Source organism: Coregonus lavaretus, assembly GCF_964263955.1.
Source record: "Coregonus lavaretus genome assembly, contig: HAP1_SCAFFOLD_1539, whole genome shotgun sequence".
NCBI lineage: Eukaryota > Metazoa > Chordata > Actinopteri > Salmoniformes > Salmonidae > Coregonus > Coregonus lavaretus.
This window is the reverse complement of record NW_028159962.1, coordinates 53,768-70,000: the sequence shown is the minus strand read 5'-3', so window position 1 is coordinate 70,000 and position 16,233 is coordinate 53,768. Positions and strand designations below refer to the sequence as shown.

General features: G+C 51.0%; 1 protein-coding gene across 1 annotated transcript; it reads right to left on the bottom strand.

The window, feature by feature from the left end:
• Positions 1–10,485: 10,485 nt before the first annotated feature.
• LOC311122303 (uncharacterized protein) lies at positions 10,486–14,465 on the bottom strand. The gene is made up of 2 exons (XM_084196686.1): positions 10,785–14,465; positions 10,486–10,620 (listed from the first exon to the last, which is right to left on the bottom strand). The coding sequence occupies exons 1-2, from the start codon at positions 14,452–14,454 to the stop codon at positions 10,613–10,615; spliced, it is 3,678 nt and encodes a 1,225-aa protein (XP_084052812.1). The 5' UTR covers positions 14,455–14,465; the 3' UTR covers positions 10,486–10,612.
• Between the last annotated feature and the right edge of the window lie 1,768 nt (positions 14,466–16,233).

Genomic DNA, 16,233 nt, shown 5'->3' with positions numbered 1-16,233 from the left:
ATCCTTGTGACATGGGGCCGTGCATTATCATGCTGAAACATGAGGTGATGGCGGCGGATGAATGGCACGACAATGGGCCTCAGGACCTCGTCACGGTATCTCTGAACATGAGGTGATGGCGGTGGATGAATGGCACGACAATGGGCCTCAGGACCTCGTCACGATATCTCTGAACATGAGGTGATGGCAGCGGATGAATGGCTCGACAATGGGCCTCAGGATCTCGTCACCGTATCTCTGTGCATTCAAATTGCCATTGATAAAATGCAACTGCGTCCGTTGTCCGTAGCTTATGCCTGCCCATACCATAACCCCACCATGGGGCACTTTGTTAACAACGTTGACATCAGCAAACCCGACACCATACCTGTCTGCCACCTGTCCAGTACATTTGAAACCAGGATTAATCCGTGAAGAGCACACTTCTCCAGCGTGACAGTGGCCATCGAAGGTGAGCATTTGCCCGCTGAAGTTGGTTACGACGGCATACTGCAGTCAGGTCAAGACCCTGGTGAGGACGACGAGCACGCAGATGAGCTTCCCTGAGACGGTTTCTGAAATTTTGTGTAGAAATTCTTCGGTTGTGCAAAACCCACAGTTTCATCAGCTGTCTGGGTGACTGGTCTCAGACGATCCCGGAGGTGAAGAAGCCTGATGTGGAGGTCCTGGGCTGGCATGGTTACGCGTGGTCTGCGGTTTTGAGGCCAAATTCTCTAAAACGACGTTGGAGGCGGCTGGATTGTAGAGAAATTATCAGGCCAACGGCTCTGGTGGACATTCCTGCAGTCGTCATGCCAATTGCACCCTCCCTCAAAACATCTGTGGCATTGTGTTGTGTGACAAAATTGCACATTTTAGTGGCCTTTTATTGTCCCCAGCACAAGGTGCACCTGTGTAATGATCATGCTGTTTAATCAGCTCCTTGATATGCCACACCTGTCAGGTGGATGGTTTATCTTGGCTAACAGGGATGGAAACAAATTTGTGCAAAAAATTTGAGAGAAATAAGCTTTTTGTGCATATGGAACATTTCTGGGATCTTTTATTTCAGCTCATGAAACATGACACTTTACATGTTGCGTTTATATTTTTGTTCAGTACATTTAACATAGCAATCTGATTATAATAATAATAATAATATGCCATTTAGCAGACGCTTTTATCCAAAGCGACTTACAGTCATGCGTGCATACATTTTTTGTGTATGGGTGGTCCCGGGGATCGAACCCACTACCTTGGCGTTACAAGCGCCGTGCTCTACCATTAGAGCTACAGAGGACCACATTATCTATTTAACATATCAGCTAACCACATATGCAGTGCTTTCGGGAAGTATTCAGACCCCTTGACTTTTCCCCCACATTTTGTTACGTTACAGCCTTATTCTAAAATGGATAAAAAAATAAATACATCCTCATCAATCTACACACAATACGCCATAATGACAAAGCAAAAACAGGTTTTTAGAAATGTTTGCAAAGTTATAAATTTTAAAAAAAATATCACATTTAAGTATTCAGACGCTTTACACAGTACTTTGTTGAAGCACCTTTGGCAGCGATTACAGCATCGAGTCTTCTTGTGTATGACGCTACAAGCTTGGCACACCTGTATTTGGGGAGTTTCTCCCATTCTTCTCTGCAGATCCTCTCAAGCTCTGTCAGGTTGGATGGGGAGCGTTGCTGCACAGCTATTTTCAGGTCTCTCCAGAGATGTTCGATCGGGTTCAAGTCCGGGCTCTGGCTGGGCCACTGAAGGACATTCAGAGACTTGCCCTGAAGCCACTCCTGCGTTGTCTTGGCTGTGTGCTTAGGGTCATTGTCCTGTTGGAAGGTGAACCTTCGCCCCAGTCTGAGGTCCTGAGCGCTCTGGAGCAGGTTTTCATCAAGGATCTCTCTGTACTTTGCTCCTTTAATCTTTCCCTCGATCCTGACTAGTCTCCCAGTTCCTGCAGCTGAAAAACATCCCCACAGCATGATGCTGCCACCACCATGCTTCACCGTAGGGATGGTGCCAGGTTGCCTCCAGACATGACGCTTGACATTCAGGCCAAAGAGTTCAATATTGGTTTCATCAGACCAGAGAATCTTGTTTCTCATGGCCTAAGAGTCTTTAGGTGCCTTTTTGCAAACTCCAAGCGGGCTGTCATGTGCCTTTTACTGAGGAGTGGCTTCCGTCTGGCCACTCTACCATAAAGGCCTAAGTGGTCCTCTGTAGCTCAATTGGTAAGAGCATGGCGCTTGTAACGCCAGGGTAGTGGGTTCGATCCCCAGGACCACCCATACGTAAAAATGTATGCACACATGACTGTAAGTCGCTTTGGATAAAAGCGTCTGCTAAATGGCTTATTATTATTATTATTATTGGTGGAGTGCTGCAGAGGTGGTTGTCCTTCTGGAAGGTTCTCCCATCTCCACAGAGGAACTCTGGAGCTCTGTCAGAGTGACCATCGGGTTCTTGGTCACCTCCCTGACCAAGGCCCTTCTCCCCCGATTGCTCAGTTTGGCCGGGCAGCCAGCTCTAGGAAGAGTCTTGGTGGTTCCAAACTTCTTCCATTTAAGAATGATGGAGGCCACTGTGTTCTTGGGGACCTTCAATGCTGCAGAAATGTTTTGGTACCCTTCCCCAGATCTGTGCCTCAACACAATCCTGTCTCTGAGCTCTACAGACAATTCCTTCGACCTCATGGCTTGGTTTTTGCTCTGACATGCACTGTCAACTGTGGGACCTTATATAGACAGGTGTGTGCCTTTCCAAATCATGTCCAATTAATTGAATTTACCACAGGTGGACTCCAATCAAGTTGTAGAAACATCTCAAGGATGATCAATGGAAACAGGATGCACCTGCGCTCAATGTCGAGTCTCATAGCAATACTTATGGAAATAAGGTATTTGTCTTATTAAAAAAAATAATCTAAAAATCTTTTCTCTTGGTCATTATGGGGTATTGTGTGTAGATTGATGAGGGAAAACATTTATTTAATCCTTTTTAGAATAAGGCTGTAACGTAACAAAATGTGGAAAAAGGGAAGGGGTCTGAATACTTTCCGAATGCACTGTATAGTAATCTGATCCATTTTAACAGATCGGCTAACCACATCATATGATATAGCCATCTGATGCCTGACCGACGTGGTACGCAACGCCTAAGCAGTTGGGCAGGAAGTCGACCGTTACTGTTGCCCTGTCTTATCCAGCTATATGACGACAGGACAACGTTGTTATGCGTCTCTTTTTAAAACCGACAAACTAACTTTCCGTTGAGGGATGCTAGTGAACCACTACTATGAAACTAGTACTTCTCCTATAGAGAGAGAAAAAAAAACACCAGGGCAAGCAGCTTAATATTTCCCAAATGTTTATTGTTGTAGCGGCTGTTCCACCAGTATAAAACATAAAACAGCAGACTGACAGTGTTTATAGCACCACGGAGAACAAGACGTGAACGACTGTAACATACTGAAACCATGCAGATAGAACCACCATGGATACAACAGACATGATCCTCTAGGCTACCTGAAAGACGATCATGTCTGTTCTACAATCCGTAGTGCCATCTGAACGTCAGCAACGTGATGGTTCCTCCTGGTTGTTGTCTACATCAGGAGAGGAGGGAGGAAGGGGAGGGGGGAGCGTGTGTGTTTCCCACAACCTTGTCAGAATGGCCCTCATAGGTAGTACAGTGTGTGCAGATGGTGGCTTTCCCTGGGCTGCTAGGAGACGGTGGCTTTCCCTGGGCTGCTAGGAGACGGTGGCTTTCCCTGGGCTGCTAGGAGACGGTGGCTTTCCCTGGGCTGCTAGGAGACGGTGGCTTTCCCTGGGCTGCTAGGAGACGGTGGCTTTCCCTGGGCTGCTAGGAGACGGTGGCTTTCCCTGGGCTGCTAGGAGACGGTGAGGTCTGAAGACACCACAGGCACCATGACACTGCAGCAACATGCCCACAGCCTGGCATCGTCATGTCAATAATAGATTTAGATCATCAAGATGGTCTGTCAACATGTCAATAGTAATAGATTTAGATCATCAAGATGGTCTGTCAACATGTCAATAGTAATAGATTTAGATCATCAAGATGGTCTGTCAACATGTCAATAGTAATAGATTTAGATCATCAAGATGGTCTGTCAACATGTCAATAGTAATAGATTTAGATCATCAAGATGGTCTGTCAACATGTCAATAGTAATATATTTAGATCATCAAGATGGTCTGTCAACATGTCAATAGTAATAGATTTAGATCATCAAGATGGTCTGTCAACATGTCAATAATAGATTTAGATCATGAAGATGGTCTGTCAACATGTCAATAATAGATTTAGATCATGAAGATGGTCTGTCAACATGTCAATAGTAATAGATTTAGATCATGAAGATGGTCTGTCAACATGTCAATAGATTTAGATCATGAAGATGGTCTGTCAACATGTCAATAGTAATAGATTTAGATCATGAAGATGGTCTGTCAACATGTCAATAATAGATTTAGATCATGAAGATGGTCTGTCAACATGTCAATAGTAATAGATTTAGATCATGAAGATGGTCTGTCAACATGTCAATAGTAATAGATTTAGATGATGAAGATGGTCTGTCAATAGTAATAGATTTAGATGATGAAGATGGGTGAAAGTAAACATTGCAGGCTAATGGAATAATCTCAACTCTGGGGGAGGTGATATGGGGACTATGGTTGTAGTAGGAGGGTAGTGGGATGTACAGGGTTAATCATCGCTGCATGGGATCCATAGTGCAACAGGCAGGTATGATCTGATGTTCATACACACACAACAGGCAGGTATGATCTGATGTTCATACACACACAACAGGCAGGTATGATCTGATGTTCATACACACACAACAGGCAGGTATGATCTGATGTTCACACACAACAGGCAGGTATGATCTGACGTTCACACATAACAGGCAGGTATGATCTGACGTTCACACACAACAGGCAGGTATGATCTGACGTTCACACACAACAGGCAGGTATGATCTGACGTTCACACACAACAGGCAGGTATGATCTGACGTTCACACACACACAACAGGCAGGTATGATCTGACGTTCATACACAACAGGCAGGTATGATCTGACGTACACACACAACAGGCAGGTATGATCTGACGTTCACACACAACAGGCAGGTATGATCTGATGTTCACACACAACAGGCAGGTATGATCTGACGTTCACACACACACAACAGGCAGGTATGATCTGACGTTCACACACACACAACAGGCAGGTATGATCTGACGTTCACACACACACAACAGGCAGGTATGATCTGACGTTCACACACACACAACAGGCAGGTATGATCTGACGTTCATACACAACAGGCAGGTATGATCTGACGTTCATACACAACAGGCAGGTATGATCTGACGTTCACACACAACAGGCAGGTATGATCTGACGTTCACACACAACAGGCAGGTATGATCTGACGTTCACACACAACAGGCAGGTATGATCTGACGTTCATACACACAACAGGCAGGTATGATCTGACGTTCATACACACAACAGGCAGGTATGATCTGACGTTCATACACACAACAGGCAGGTATGATCTGACGTTCACACACACAACAGGCAGGTATGATCTGATGTTCATACACACAACAGGCAGGTATGATCTGACGTTCATACACACACAACAGGCAGGTATGATCTGATGTTCATACACACACAACAGGCAGGTATGATCTGATGTTCACACACAACAGGCAGGTATGATCTGACGTTCATACACACAACAGGCAGGTATGATCTGATGTTCATACACACACACAACAGGCAGGTATGATCTGATGTTCACACACAACAGGCAGGTATGATCTGACGTTCATACACACACAACAGACAGGTATGATCTGACGTTCACACATAACAGGCAGGTATGATCTGATGTTCATACACACAACAGGCAGGTATGATCTGACGTTCATAGACACACAACAGGCAGGTATGATCTGACGTTCACACACACAACAGGCAGGTATGATCTGACGTTCACACACACACAACAGGCAGGTATGATCTGACGTTCACACACACAACAGGCAGGTATGATCTGACGTTCACACACAACAGGCAGGTATGATCTGATGTTCATACACACAACAGGCAGGTATGATCTGACGTTCACACACACACAACAGGCAGGTATGATCTGACGTTCATACACACACAACAGGCAGGTATGATCTGACGTTCATACACACACAACAGGCAGGTATGATCTGACGTTCACACACAACAGGCAGGTATGATCTGATGTTCATACACACAACAGGCAGGTATGATCTGATGTTCATACACACAACAGGCAGGTATGATCTGACGTTCACACACAACAGGCAGGTATGATCTGATGTTCACACACACACAACAGGCAGGTATGATCTGATGTTCACACACACACAACAGGCAGGTATGATCTGACGTTCACGCACACAACAGGCAGGTATGATCTGACGTTCACACACAACAGGCAGGTATGATCTGACGTTCACACACACACAACAGGCAGGTATGATCTGACGTTCACACACACAACAGGCAGGTATGATCTGACGTTCACACACACACAACAGGCAGGTATGATCTGACGTTCACACACACACAACAGGCAGGTATGATCTGACGTTCACACACACACAACAGGCAGGTATGATCTGACGTTCACACACACACAACAGGCAGGTATGATCTGACGTTCATACACAACAGGCAGGTATGATCTGACGTTCATACACAACAGGCAGGTATGATCTGACGTTCACACACAACAGGCAGGTATGATCTGACGTTCACACACAACAGGCAGGTATGATCTGACGTTCACACACACAACAGGCAGGTATGATCTGATGTTCACACACACAACAGGCAGGTATGATCTGATGTTCACACACACAACAGGCAGGTATGATCTGACGTTCACACATAACAGGCAGGTATGATCTGATGTTCACACACAACAGGCAGGTATGATCTGATGTTCATACACAACAGGCAGGTATGATCTGATGTTCATACACACAACAGGCAGGTATGATCTGATGTTCACACACACACAACAGGCAGGTATGATCTGATGTTCATACACACACAACAGGCAGGTATGATCTGACGTTCACACACACAACAGGCAGGTATGATCTGATGTTCATACACACAACAGGCAGGTATGATCTGACGTTCACACACACACAACAGGCAGGTATGATCTGATGTTCATACATAACAGGCAGGTATGATCTGACGTTCACACACACACAACAGGCAGGTATGATCTGATGTTCACACACACAACAGGCAGGTATGATCTGATGTTCACACACACAACAGGCAGGTATGATCTGATGTTCATACACACAACAGGCAGGTATGATCTGACGTTCACACACACAACAGGCAGGTATGATCTGACGTTCACACACAACAGGCAGGTATGATCTGATGTTCACACACACACAACAGGCAGGTATGATCTGACGTTCACACACAACAGGCAGGTATGATCTGATGTTCACACACACACAACAGGCAGGTATGATCTGATGTTCACACACAACAGGCAGGTATGATCTGACGTTCATACACACACAACAGGCAGGTATGATCTGATGTTCATACGCACACAACAGGCAGGTATGATCTGACGTTCACACACAACAGGCAGGTATGATCTGATGTTCATACACACACAACAGGCAGGTATGATCTGATGTTCATACACACAACAGGCAGGTATGATCTGATGTTCACACACACAACAGGCAGGTATGATCTGATGTTCATACACACACAACAGGCAGGTATGATCTGATGTTCATACACACAACAGGCAGGTATGATCTGATGTTCACACACACAACAGGCAGGTATGATCTGACGTTCACACACAACAGGCAGGTATGATCTGACGTTCATACACACACAACAGGCAGGTATGATCTGATGTTCATACGCACACAACAGGCAGGTATGATCTGACGTTCACACACAACAGGCAGGTATGATCTGATGTTCATACACACACAACAGGCAGGTATGATCTGATGTTCATAGACACACAACAGGCAGGTATGATCTGATGTTCATAGACACACAACAGGCAGGTATGATCTGATGTTCATACACACAACAGGCAGGTATGATCTGATGTTCACACACACAACAGGCAGGTATGATCTGACGTTCACACACAACAGGCAGGTATGATCTGACGTTCACACACAACAGGCAGGTATGATCTGACGTTCATACACACACAACAGGCAGGTATGATCTGATGTTCACACACAACAGGCAGGTATGATCTGACGTTCACACACAACAGGCAGGTATGATCTGATGTTCACACACACACAACAGGCAGGTATGATCTGATGTTCACACACAACAGGCAGGTATGATCTGATGTTCACACACACACAACAGGCAGGTATGATCTGACGTTCACACACAACAGGCAGGTATGATCTGATGTTCACACACACACAACAGGCAGGTATGATCTGATGTTCACACACAACAGGCAGGTATGATCTGACGTTCATACACACACAACAGGCAGGTATGATCTGACGTTCATACACACACAACAGGCAGGTATGATCTGATGTTCATACACACAACAGGCAGGTATGATCTGATGTTCATACACACAACAGGCAGGTATGATCTGATGTTCATACACACAACAGGCAGGTATGATCTGATGTTCATAGACACACAACAGGCAGGTATGATCTGACGTTCATAGACACACAACAGGCAGGTATGATCTGACGTTCATACACACACAACAGGCAGGTATGATCTGATGTTCATACACACACAACAGGCAGGTATGATCTGATGTTCATACACACACAACAGGCAGGTATGATCTGACGTTCACATGTTCATTTAATTAATGCTCTGGGTGAAACCTAAGAAACAAAACAGACAGAAAAGCCCAACAACAACATTGTTTTAAAAGACAAAAGGCCAGGATTAAAGGCAATGTTTACCCGTTCGCAAGAGATCACATTCATGTTTCAATCGTCAATGACCTTTTTAAATGTCAACTAGAACGTGGTTCCGGGTGGAAAAAGGAAGACGTTCTCCGCTCTAGAACCACTGCATCACCTCACGTCGTCTTCACCACGTAACGGTCCGAAGTAGTGCACTACACAGGGGATAGGGTGTCCTTGGGGATGGGCCTGTAGCCTCTGGACAGGGGGAGGGGGGGGGGGGGCTGGTACTTCAGAGTCAGATGTTTAGTCCCTAACAGCACCCTATTCCCTATATAGTGCACTACTGCTGACCAGAGAATGGCACCCTATTCCCTATATAGTGCACTACTGCTGACCAGAGCCCTATGGCACCCTATTCCCTATATAGTGCACTACTGCTGACCAGAGCGGCTCTGGTGAAAAGTAGTCGCGCCGTATAGGGCAGGGGTGTCAAACTCATTCCACGGAGGGCCCTAGCGTCTGCTGGTTTTTGGTTCATCCTTTCAATTCAGACCTAGACAACCAGGTGAGGGGAGTTCCTTACTAAGACCTAGACAACCAGGTGAAGGGAGTTTCCTTACTAAGACCTAGACAACCAGGTGAGGAGAGTTCCTCACTAATTAGTGACCTTAATTCATCAGTTAAGTACAGGGGAGGAGTGAAAACCCGGCAGACACTCAGGCCCTCCATGGGAATGAGTTTGAGACGTGATATAGGGGATAGGTTGGCCATTCGGGCCGCGTCACCAACCGGTCCAGGTCCAGTCTGCTGGTTGAGCTGTTTGATCATGAGGTATGTTGTTTTATAGGGGGTGGGGGGGGATCATGGTGCTGCTGCTCCCGTAATGCAGATATACAACCTTCATCCTTCATACAAAACATGGCTGCTGTGGCACAGCAATAATAAAACCTAATTCAGGTTCTGCCACCTACACCCTGAAGTGGCCACCTACACCCTGAAGTGTGCACTTCGTTCACTCCCCCCCACCCCCTCATGGATCTGAAGTGGACTAGTGTTAGTAATATGGTGGAAACTCCCTCCCATCCAAGCTGATGCTTCCACCTATCTAATATTTATAAATCCATGAGGGGAAGTGCTTACATCAGGGACGAGGAGAGAATCAGTCCCAAAAGGGCACCCTATTCCCTATATAGTGCACTACGTTTATAAGATTTTTTAATAAAAAAAATAGTACCCTATATAGGGAATAGGGTGCCCTTGGAGATGCTGCCTGGCTGAGCGTGTACTCTGCCAACGGGCCTCCAGGCCCATTAAAACAGGACTGAGGGGTTGGTAGTCGTATCAGACAGACAGAAGAAAAGCATGTGTCAAAGTTAAAAACAAACATTCTGTACAAACATATCCACGGTTTGGTTTTTTGTTTTTAAAGCAGGGGGGAAAACTGAACAGTTAAAAAAAAATAGTGCAACTTCAAGCTTCTTCTTGTTAAGTGAAACTTTCTCTTCTGCTACATGATGCTGAGGGACAATCTGAAGGCACCCAGTTGTTCACACCGTCGCCATGGAGACGGAGGGAGGAGCATCACCACGGTTACCATACAGTCACTCTGGAGACGGATGGGGGGGACAGTCAGGTTCCTGCAGAGAGAAAGAGGGGGAGAGAGAGGAATGTTTGTGATAAGCAATCATCTATAACCGTACAACGTATGCACGGCTCCAGATGAAGGATACTTCGGCATACTATTGGCTACCTGACTGTCAGAATGTATACAAAAAACAACAACAGGAAGTAAAGTCATTACCCAGTATAAAGTCGCGCCACCACGGCCCGGTCAGGCCCCTCCCACGCGATTTTCTCATTACTTTCGCCGGTGGCGGGGTTGGTGATTGGCTCGTGGCGTTCCCAGAATTGTTGCGTTTGCCTCTCCTCTTCCCGGCTCGGACCCGGTTGTGCTCCTGAACCTCCTGCGCCGAGCCGCTAGACTCCTTCCAGGGAACTCTCCTCTTCCTTCTCTCCGTTTTCCCAGCTCTGCCCTCCCCGTCCCTCCTCTCCTCCCGTCTGGTCCCGTCGGGGCAGTACGCGTCGTCTAGATTGACGGTGCAGACGTCCCACTCCTCCTCAGCGGTGGACTCTGTGTCGGGGGAGTTGATCTTCTTGAGGAACACGCAACACTCCTTCAAAGTCTCCGGACTCCAGGCTTTAGAGCTGAGACACTGCTGTTTGGTGAGGCCCGGCAGCTGGTCAGTCAGGTGGACGGGGCTGCGGGGCTGACTGGTCTCTGAGGAGGCAGGTAGACGGTGGTGATGTGGAGAACAGGTGAGCTCCTCCCTGGGCTGAGCAGAGGGCCGTACCTGGCCAGGTGAGCTGCCTACCTCCACCGGCCTCCTCCTCCTCCTCCAGACCGCCTGGCTGTACCTCAGCCTGTTGGGCCGCTTGGCTCTGAGGGTCCTGGTGAGGAACTTGTCTCTGATTCTGAGCAGAGTGGTTCTGTACATCCCGAGGGCCCGGACCTTCCTCCATGGAGCTCGGATACGCAGCCCTCCCGGCGCCGGCCTCGCAGTGAACAGACGCCGCCTGGCGTTCAGCTCGTTTCCACGTTGGAGCCGCTCCTGGGCCAGACGGAGCTGGGCGGGGCTCTTTGGCACAGCTTTGGCAAACTTCTTGATGTGTTTGCGTAGTCGCGCGGTCTGCGGGCTGGGAAAGACGCTCCCCCTGCTGGCGGCCCGTGGGTAGTGCAGGAGCTCGTAGGGGTTTCGGGAGCTAGTCTTCTTCACGATGCCCAGAGACTGAGTCTCAGTGGTCTGCATGAACCAGGAGGCCAGCCTCTCCACGCTGCAGCGCCGGTCAAACAGCATCCGCACCGCCGACCCCACCTCTGGCTTCCAGGAGGGCGAGGAGTCGTCGTCGTTGAGTCTCTGCTTGGCGGACATGGTCGTCCCCGTCCTGGTGGTGTGGGCGGTAGCGGAGGAGACCCAGCTGTGGGATATGAGGCGGATCCTGCGAGCCAGCTCCTGGTTCAGGCTGTCCTGGTCGGAGGAGACGGGCCACCACCTCAACGCCTCGCTGGAGCAGGCTGGGAAGATGGAGTCTACCGAAACCCCCGCCACATGGCTCAGGTCCTCACGCAACACCCCTCCTCTTCCCTCGCTCCTCCTCTCCTCCCTCCCAGAGAGCAGCTCCTCCTGCCCTGGGGTGTCCTCTCCTCCTCCCCCCTCCTCCTCCTCCTTCCTCCTGCGCTGGCTGCCCTTGCTGCTGGCCCTGTTGATCAGTAGCTGTCTGGATCGGCGCAGCAGGGCGGTACTGTGGCTCAGGGACCTAGAGGTGGAGGTGGCTACAGAGTGAAGCAGGTACACTGATGGCTTCCTCACCCTCACAGAGTGACGCACCGCTAACAGAGGAGGAGTCTGGATCTGTCGCTCTCGCTCTCCATCCCTGGACTTTGTCGTTCTCTCTGTCTGCATCTGAGTGGCGTCCTCGCTAGTCGGAGTGCTGCCGATTTTCCTGGGCTCTTTGGAAGGCTGGGGTTCAGGAAGGAGGGCTTTCCGCCGACAGAGCATCTCCGGAGATTTCCTGGCGGTGTCCCGGTTCATGTGGATCTTGCGTTGCCGCGGCGACACGGTGGTGACGGTAACGGAGATTCCGGAGATCTTGACCTTGGCGGGTCTCCCTGGGCGACGCATGGCCGCGGCACACTGCAGCTTCTGGCACTTGATGTTGCTGCTGCTGTTGCTGGCGAACCTCCTCTCCTTCACCGGTCTGACGAAGTTTAGATCCATCAGCTTCACTGTAGCCTGGAGACAAGCAGCCTCCTCTGACACGGTCCTCTTGGTCCTGTGGGAGCGTCCGTACACCACGGTGATCTTCAGGTTCCTGTTAGCTGGGTCTGTCTCCTGGCAGCCTGGGACAGCGCTGCTCCCCTCCCCGGTGCTGCAGCCTAATCCACTGGACCGGTCCTGACCACCCTGCCTGGAGCCACAGCTCAGCTCCACACCCCTTTGCTTGGGCGGGCGGCCGATCGGCCTCTTGGCCCTCTTCTCCAGCTGGGGGCCCAGCTTCTTGGGCCGTCCCGGACGTCTCTTCGGGGGGGTGGTTTCACGGATAGGCGGCGGGCCGTCTCCGTTCAGGGACCCGGGGGAGCGTTTGGGCGGGCTACCCCCCTCTCCTCCTCTCGCTCCACACAGCTTTGGTGATGACGATACGGTGTCCTTGGGTGGACTCCTGGTTTTGGGTGGACTCTTGGTCTGGAGGGGACTCTTGGTTTTAGGTGGATTGTGGGTCTTCTCTGGGGTCTTCTCCGGGGTTCCAGCCCATGATGACTCCTCACAGGGGTCAAAGGTCTCCTGTCCATACCAGCTGGATCCCGGTGCAGCCGCCTTCAGGGTGTACCTCACCCCCTCCTCACCCACTACTGCAGAGACAAACATCAGCTTGATGGGGCTGGTGTACTGAGGCTGCTCTGTGGGGACCTCACCCTCTGGCCTGGAGGCTGTCTGAGGGCTCTCTGGTTGGGACTGGGAGTCTGGGTCCTGACCCTGGGGTTGGGCTGGGGTGGAGCGTAAGCGCACGTAAGGTCTGGCAGCGCTGAGCCTAACGTCTGCCCTGTTCTGGGAGCGGTGTTTAGGGGGACTCTGCTGCTTGGAGGAAGCTGCAGTGACGGGAATCACCTGACCCCGTCTTTGTGACTCACTGTCTGAACTCTGACCTCCTGCGGTTGATCCACAGCCTCTGCCTCCCCTCCTCTCCCGACTGACAACCTCAGGAGTGGATGCCAGCAGTAATTCCTCTTCTCTTGCTTCGCCCGACCCCTCAGCCGTGTCTGTGGCCAAGGATGGGGAGTCTGTGTGATTGGTGGTGGGGGCATTTAGTGCTGGCCGGTCCTTTGGCGTCCTCTGGGCGGAGAAGATTCTCTCTGAGAAACAGGCAGCGAAATACATCTTCCTGGGCTCTGTGACGTAGGAGGAGAACCGCTGGGGAGGGACGATGTTCCTCCTCCCGGACCTCCCAGCCTCGCTGCTCCTCTCCACCACCTTGCTGCTGCCTGGCTGGGATCTCCTGCCTCTCCTGGTTCTGCAGGGGGAGGAAGGGCTACTCCTGGCTGACACCCTGCTACTGTCCTTGCTGCAGCCTGCTGTTTCTGGTGTCTCCTCTTCCTCGCTACTCCTCTCAGGAAGACCACTGCCATGGTCACAGGCGCTGCCGGTACTACCTGGTTTCACCTCCTCTCTCCTCTTCTTCTCAGAGAGGTCACTCCTATTGCTTTCCTGACAGGTGACCTTCCAGCTGTCAGGTTTGTGTTTGTCCTCCTGTGGGTGACTCTGTTGTGTAGAGGAGAGGACTGGGGGTTTGTCCTTCGTCTCCTCCTTCACGCTGACTCTGTCCTTCGTAACTCTCACTGGACCTGCCTCCTCTGTCACCCTCTCCATCTCTCCCTCCTTCACCCTCTCCATCTCTCCCTCCTTCACCCTCTCCATCTCACCCTCCTTCACCCTCTCCATCTCTCCCTCCTTCACCCTCTCCATCTCTCTCTCCCTCACCCTCTCCATCTCTCCCTCCTTCACCCTCTCCATCTCTCCCTCCTTCACCCTCTCCATCTCTCTCTCCTTCACCCTCTCCATCTCTCCCTCCTTCACCCTCTCCATCTCTCCCTCCTTCACCCTCTCCATCTCTCCCTCCTTCACCCTCTCCATCTCACCCTCCTTCACCCTCTCCCCCTCCTTCACCCTCTCCATCTCTCCCTCCTTCACCCTCTCCATCTCTCCCTCCTTCACCCTCTCCATCTCTCCCTCCTTCACCCTCTCCATCTCACCCTCCTTCACCCTCTCCATCTCACCCTCCTTCACCCTCTCCATCTCTCTCTCCCTCACCCTCTCCATCTCTCCCTCCTTCACCCTCTCCATCTCTCCCTCCACCTCTGCTGTAACGAGGGTTGGTTCAGGTATAAAAGGGGTTGGTTCAGGTGAGGAGCAGGTAGAAGAGGGCGTGGCACTGCGGCTCTTGTTCTTCCCTAGCGACGGCCTCCTCCTGCACAGCGATTGGTTCAGCCTGGCCAGCTCCCGTTTGATTAGCACGGTCTGTCGCCGGGTGGACGGCTGGTCGGGCAAAGTCGTCATGGCAGCCAGGGCCTCCTGTCGCCGCCGGGAACGCGTCCGGGGTGGCCGGCTCTCGTTGTTGTCATGGCGATGCAACAGGTCGTTTAGGCTGTAGTCGCTGCCGCCACCCGTGTTCAGAACGGTGGTGATGATCTCACTCAGGTGGGCGTCGGCCTGAGACTCCGCTATGTGCTGATTGGCCGAGGTCGTCAGGTGGGGATCATTTTCTAGGTTGTGATTGGCTAAGGCAGAGCTGAGGGGCGGGTCCTTCTCCTGGGGTCTGATTGTCTTTAGTTTGTCACTGAAGCGCTCCACCAGGTCATGTTGCTCCCCACTGCACCCCTCCTCCTCCTCCTCCTCCTCTTTCTCCTCTTCCTGCTGCAGAAGAGAGGGAGGCTTGTCTTCCTCCTTCCCGTCCATGTCTGAGGGGATGGGGGAGAGAGGGGGAGGAGAGCGGCTGCGGGATCGCTCTCTCTTGAGGACAGGGCACTCGCTTCCTCCGCCTCCTCCCTGGGCTGTGTTTCTGACCGGGGCCAGGTAGGTGTGTTCTGAGCAGCAAGAGGTGCAGGATCGGGGGTTGGGGTGGGAGCGGGGCTGGGGGTTGGGGTGGGAGCAGGGCTGGGGGTGGGGGTGGGAGCAGCAGACAGAGGCCACGGGACAGACAGGGGGGTTAGGGCACAGAGCGGAGGATGAAAGCGAGGGGGAGGAGGTGAAAGTGCAGAGAGAAGAGGATGTGGTGGAGGAGGAGGAGTGGACTCCAGTGGTAATGTGTCCCAGGGCTAGGCTCTGGCAACACAGGCAGTGGAGGCTCTTGAGGCAGTAACAGACTGGAGGCAGGCTGCAGCGCTGCACACAGCAACAGCCTGGACCAGCTGGTGTCTTCCAGTCAGTCTGCTGATGTGAGGCGCCAGCGGCACTATGGCTCCCACAGTCGGTAAAGGGGAAGGAAGGAGGAGGAGAGGAAGTGTCCTTCTGTTGTTTGGCCACCAGGTGGCCGCAGAGAGGGTCTGGGGGCGGGACGAGGCGGCGATGGGCGTCCCTGTAGGCCAATGATTGGCGGTGCTGCTGGTGGGCGAGCCTCAGGATTCGCTGGAGCAGAGAGCGGTGGGCGGGGCATAAAGAGGAGCGGACCGCCTCCAGAGCAGAGCTCCTCCCACTTGG

Excerpts from the sequence above, each read along its gene's own strand:
- LOC311122303 (XM_084196686.1), bottom strand. The coding sequence starts at position 14,454 with ATGGAGAGGGTGAAGGAGGGAGAGATGGAGAGGGTGAAGGAGGGAGAG.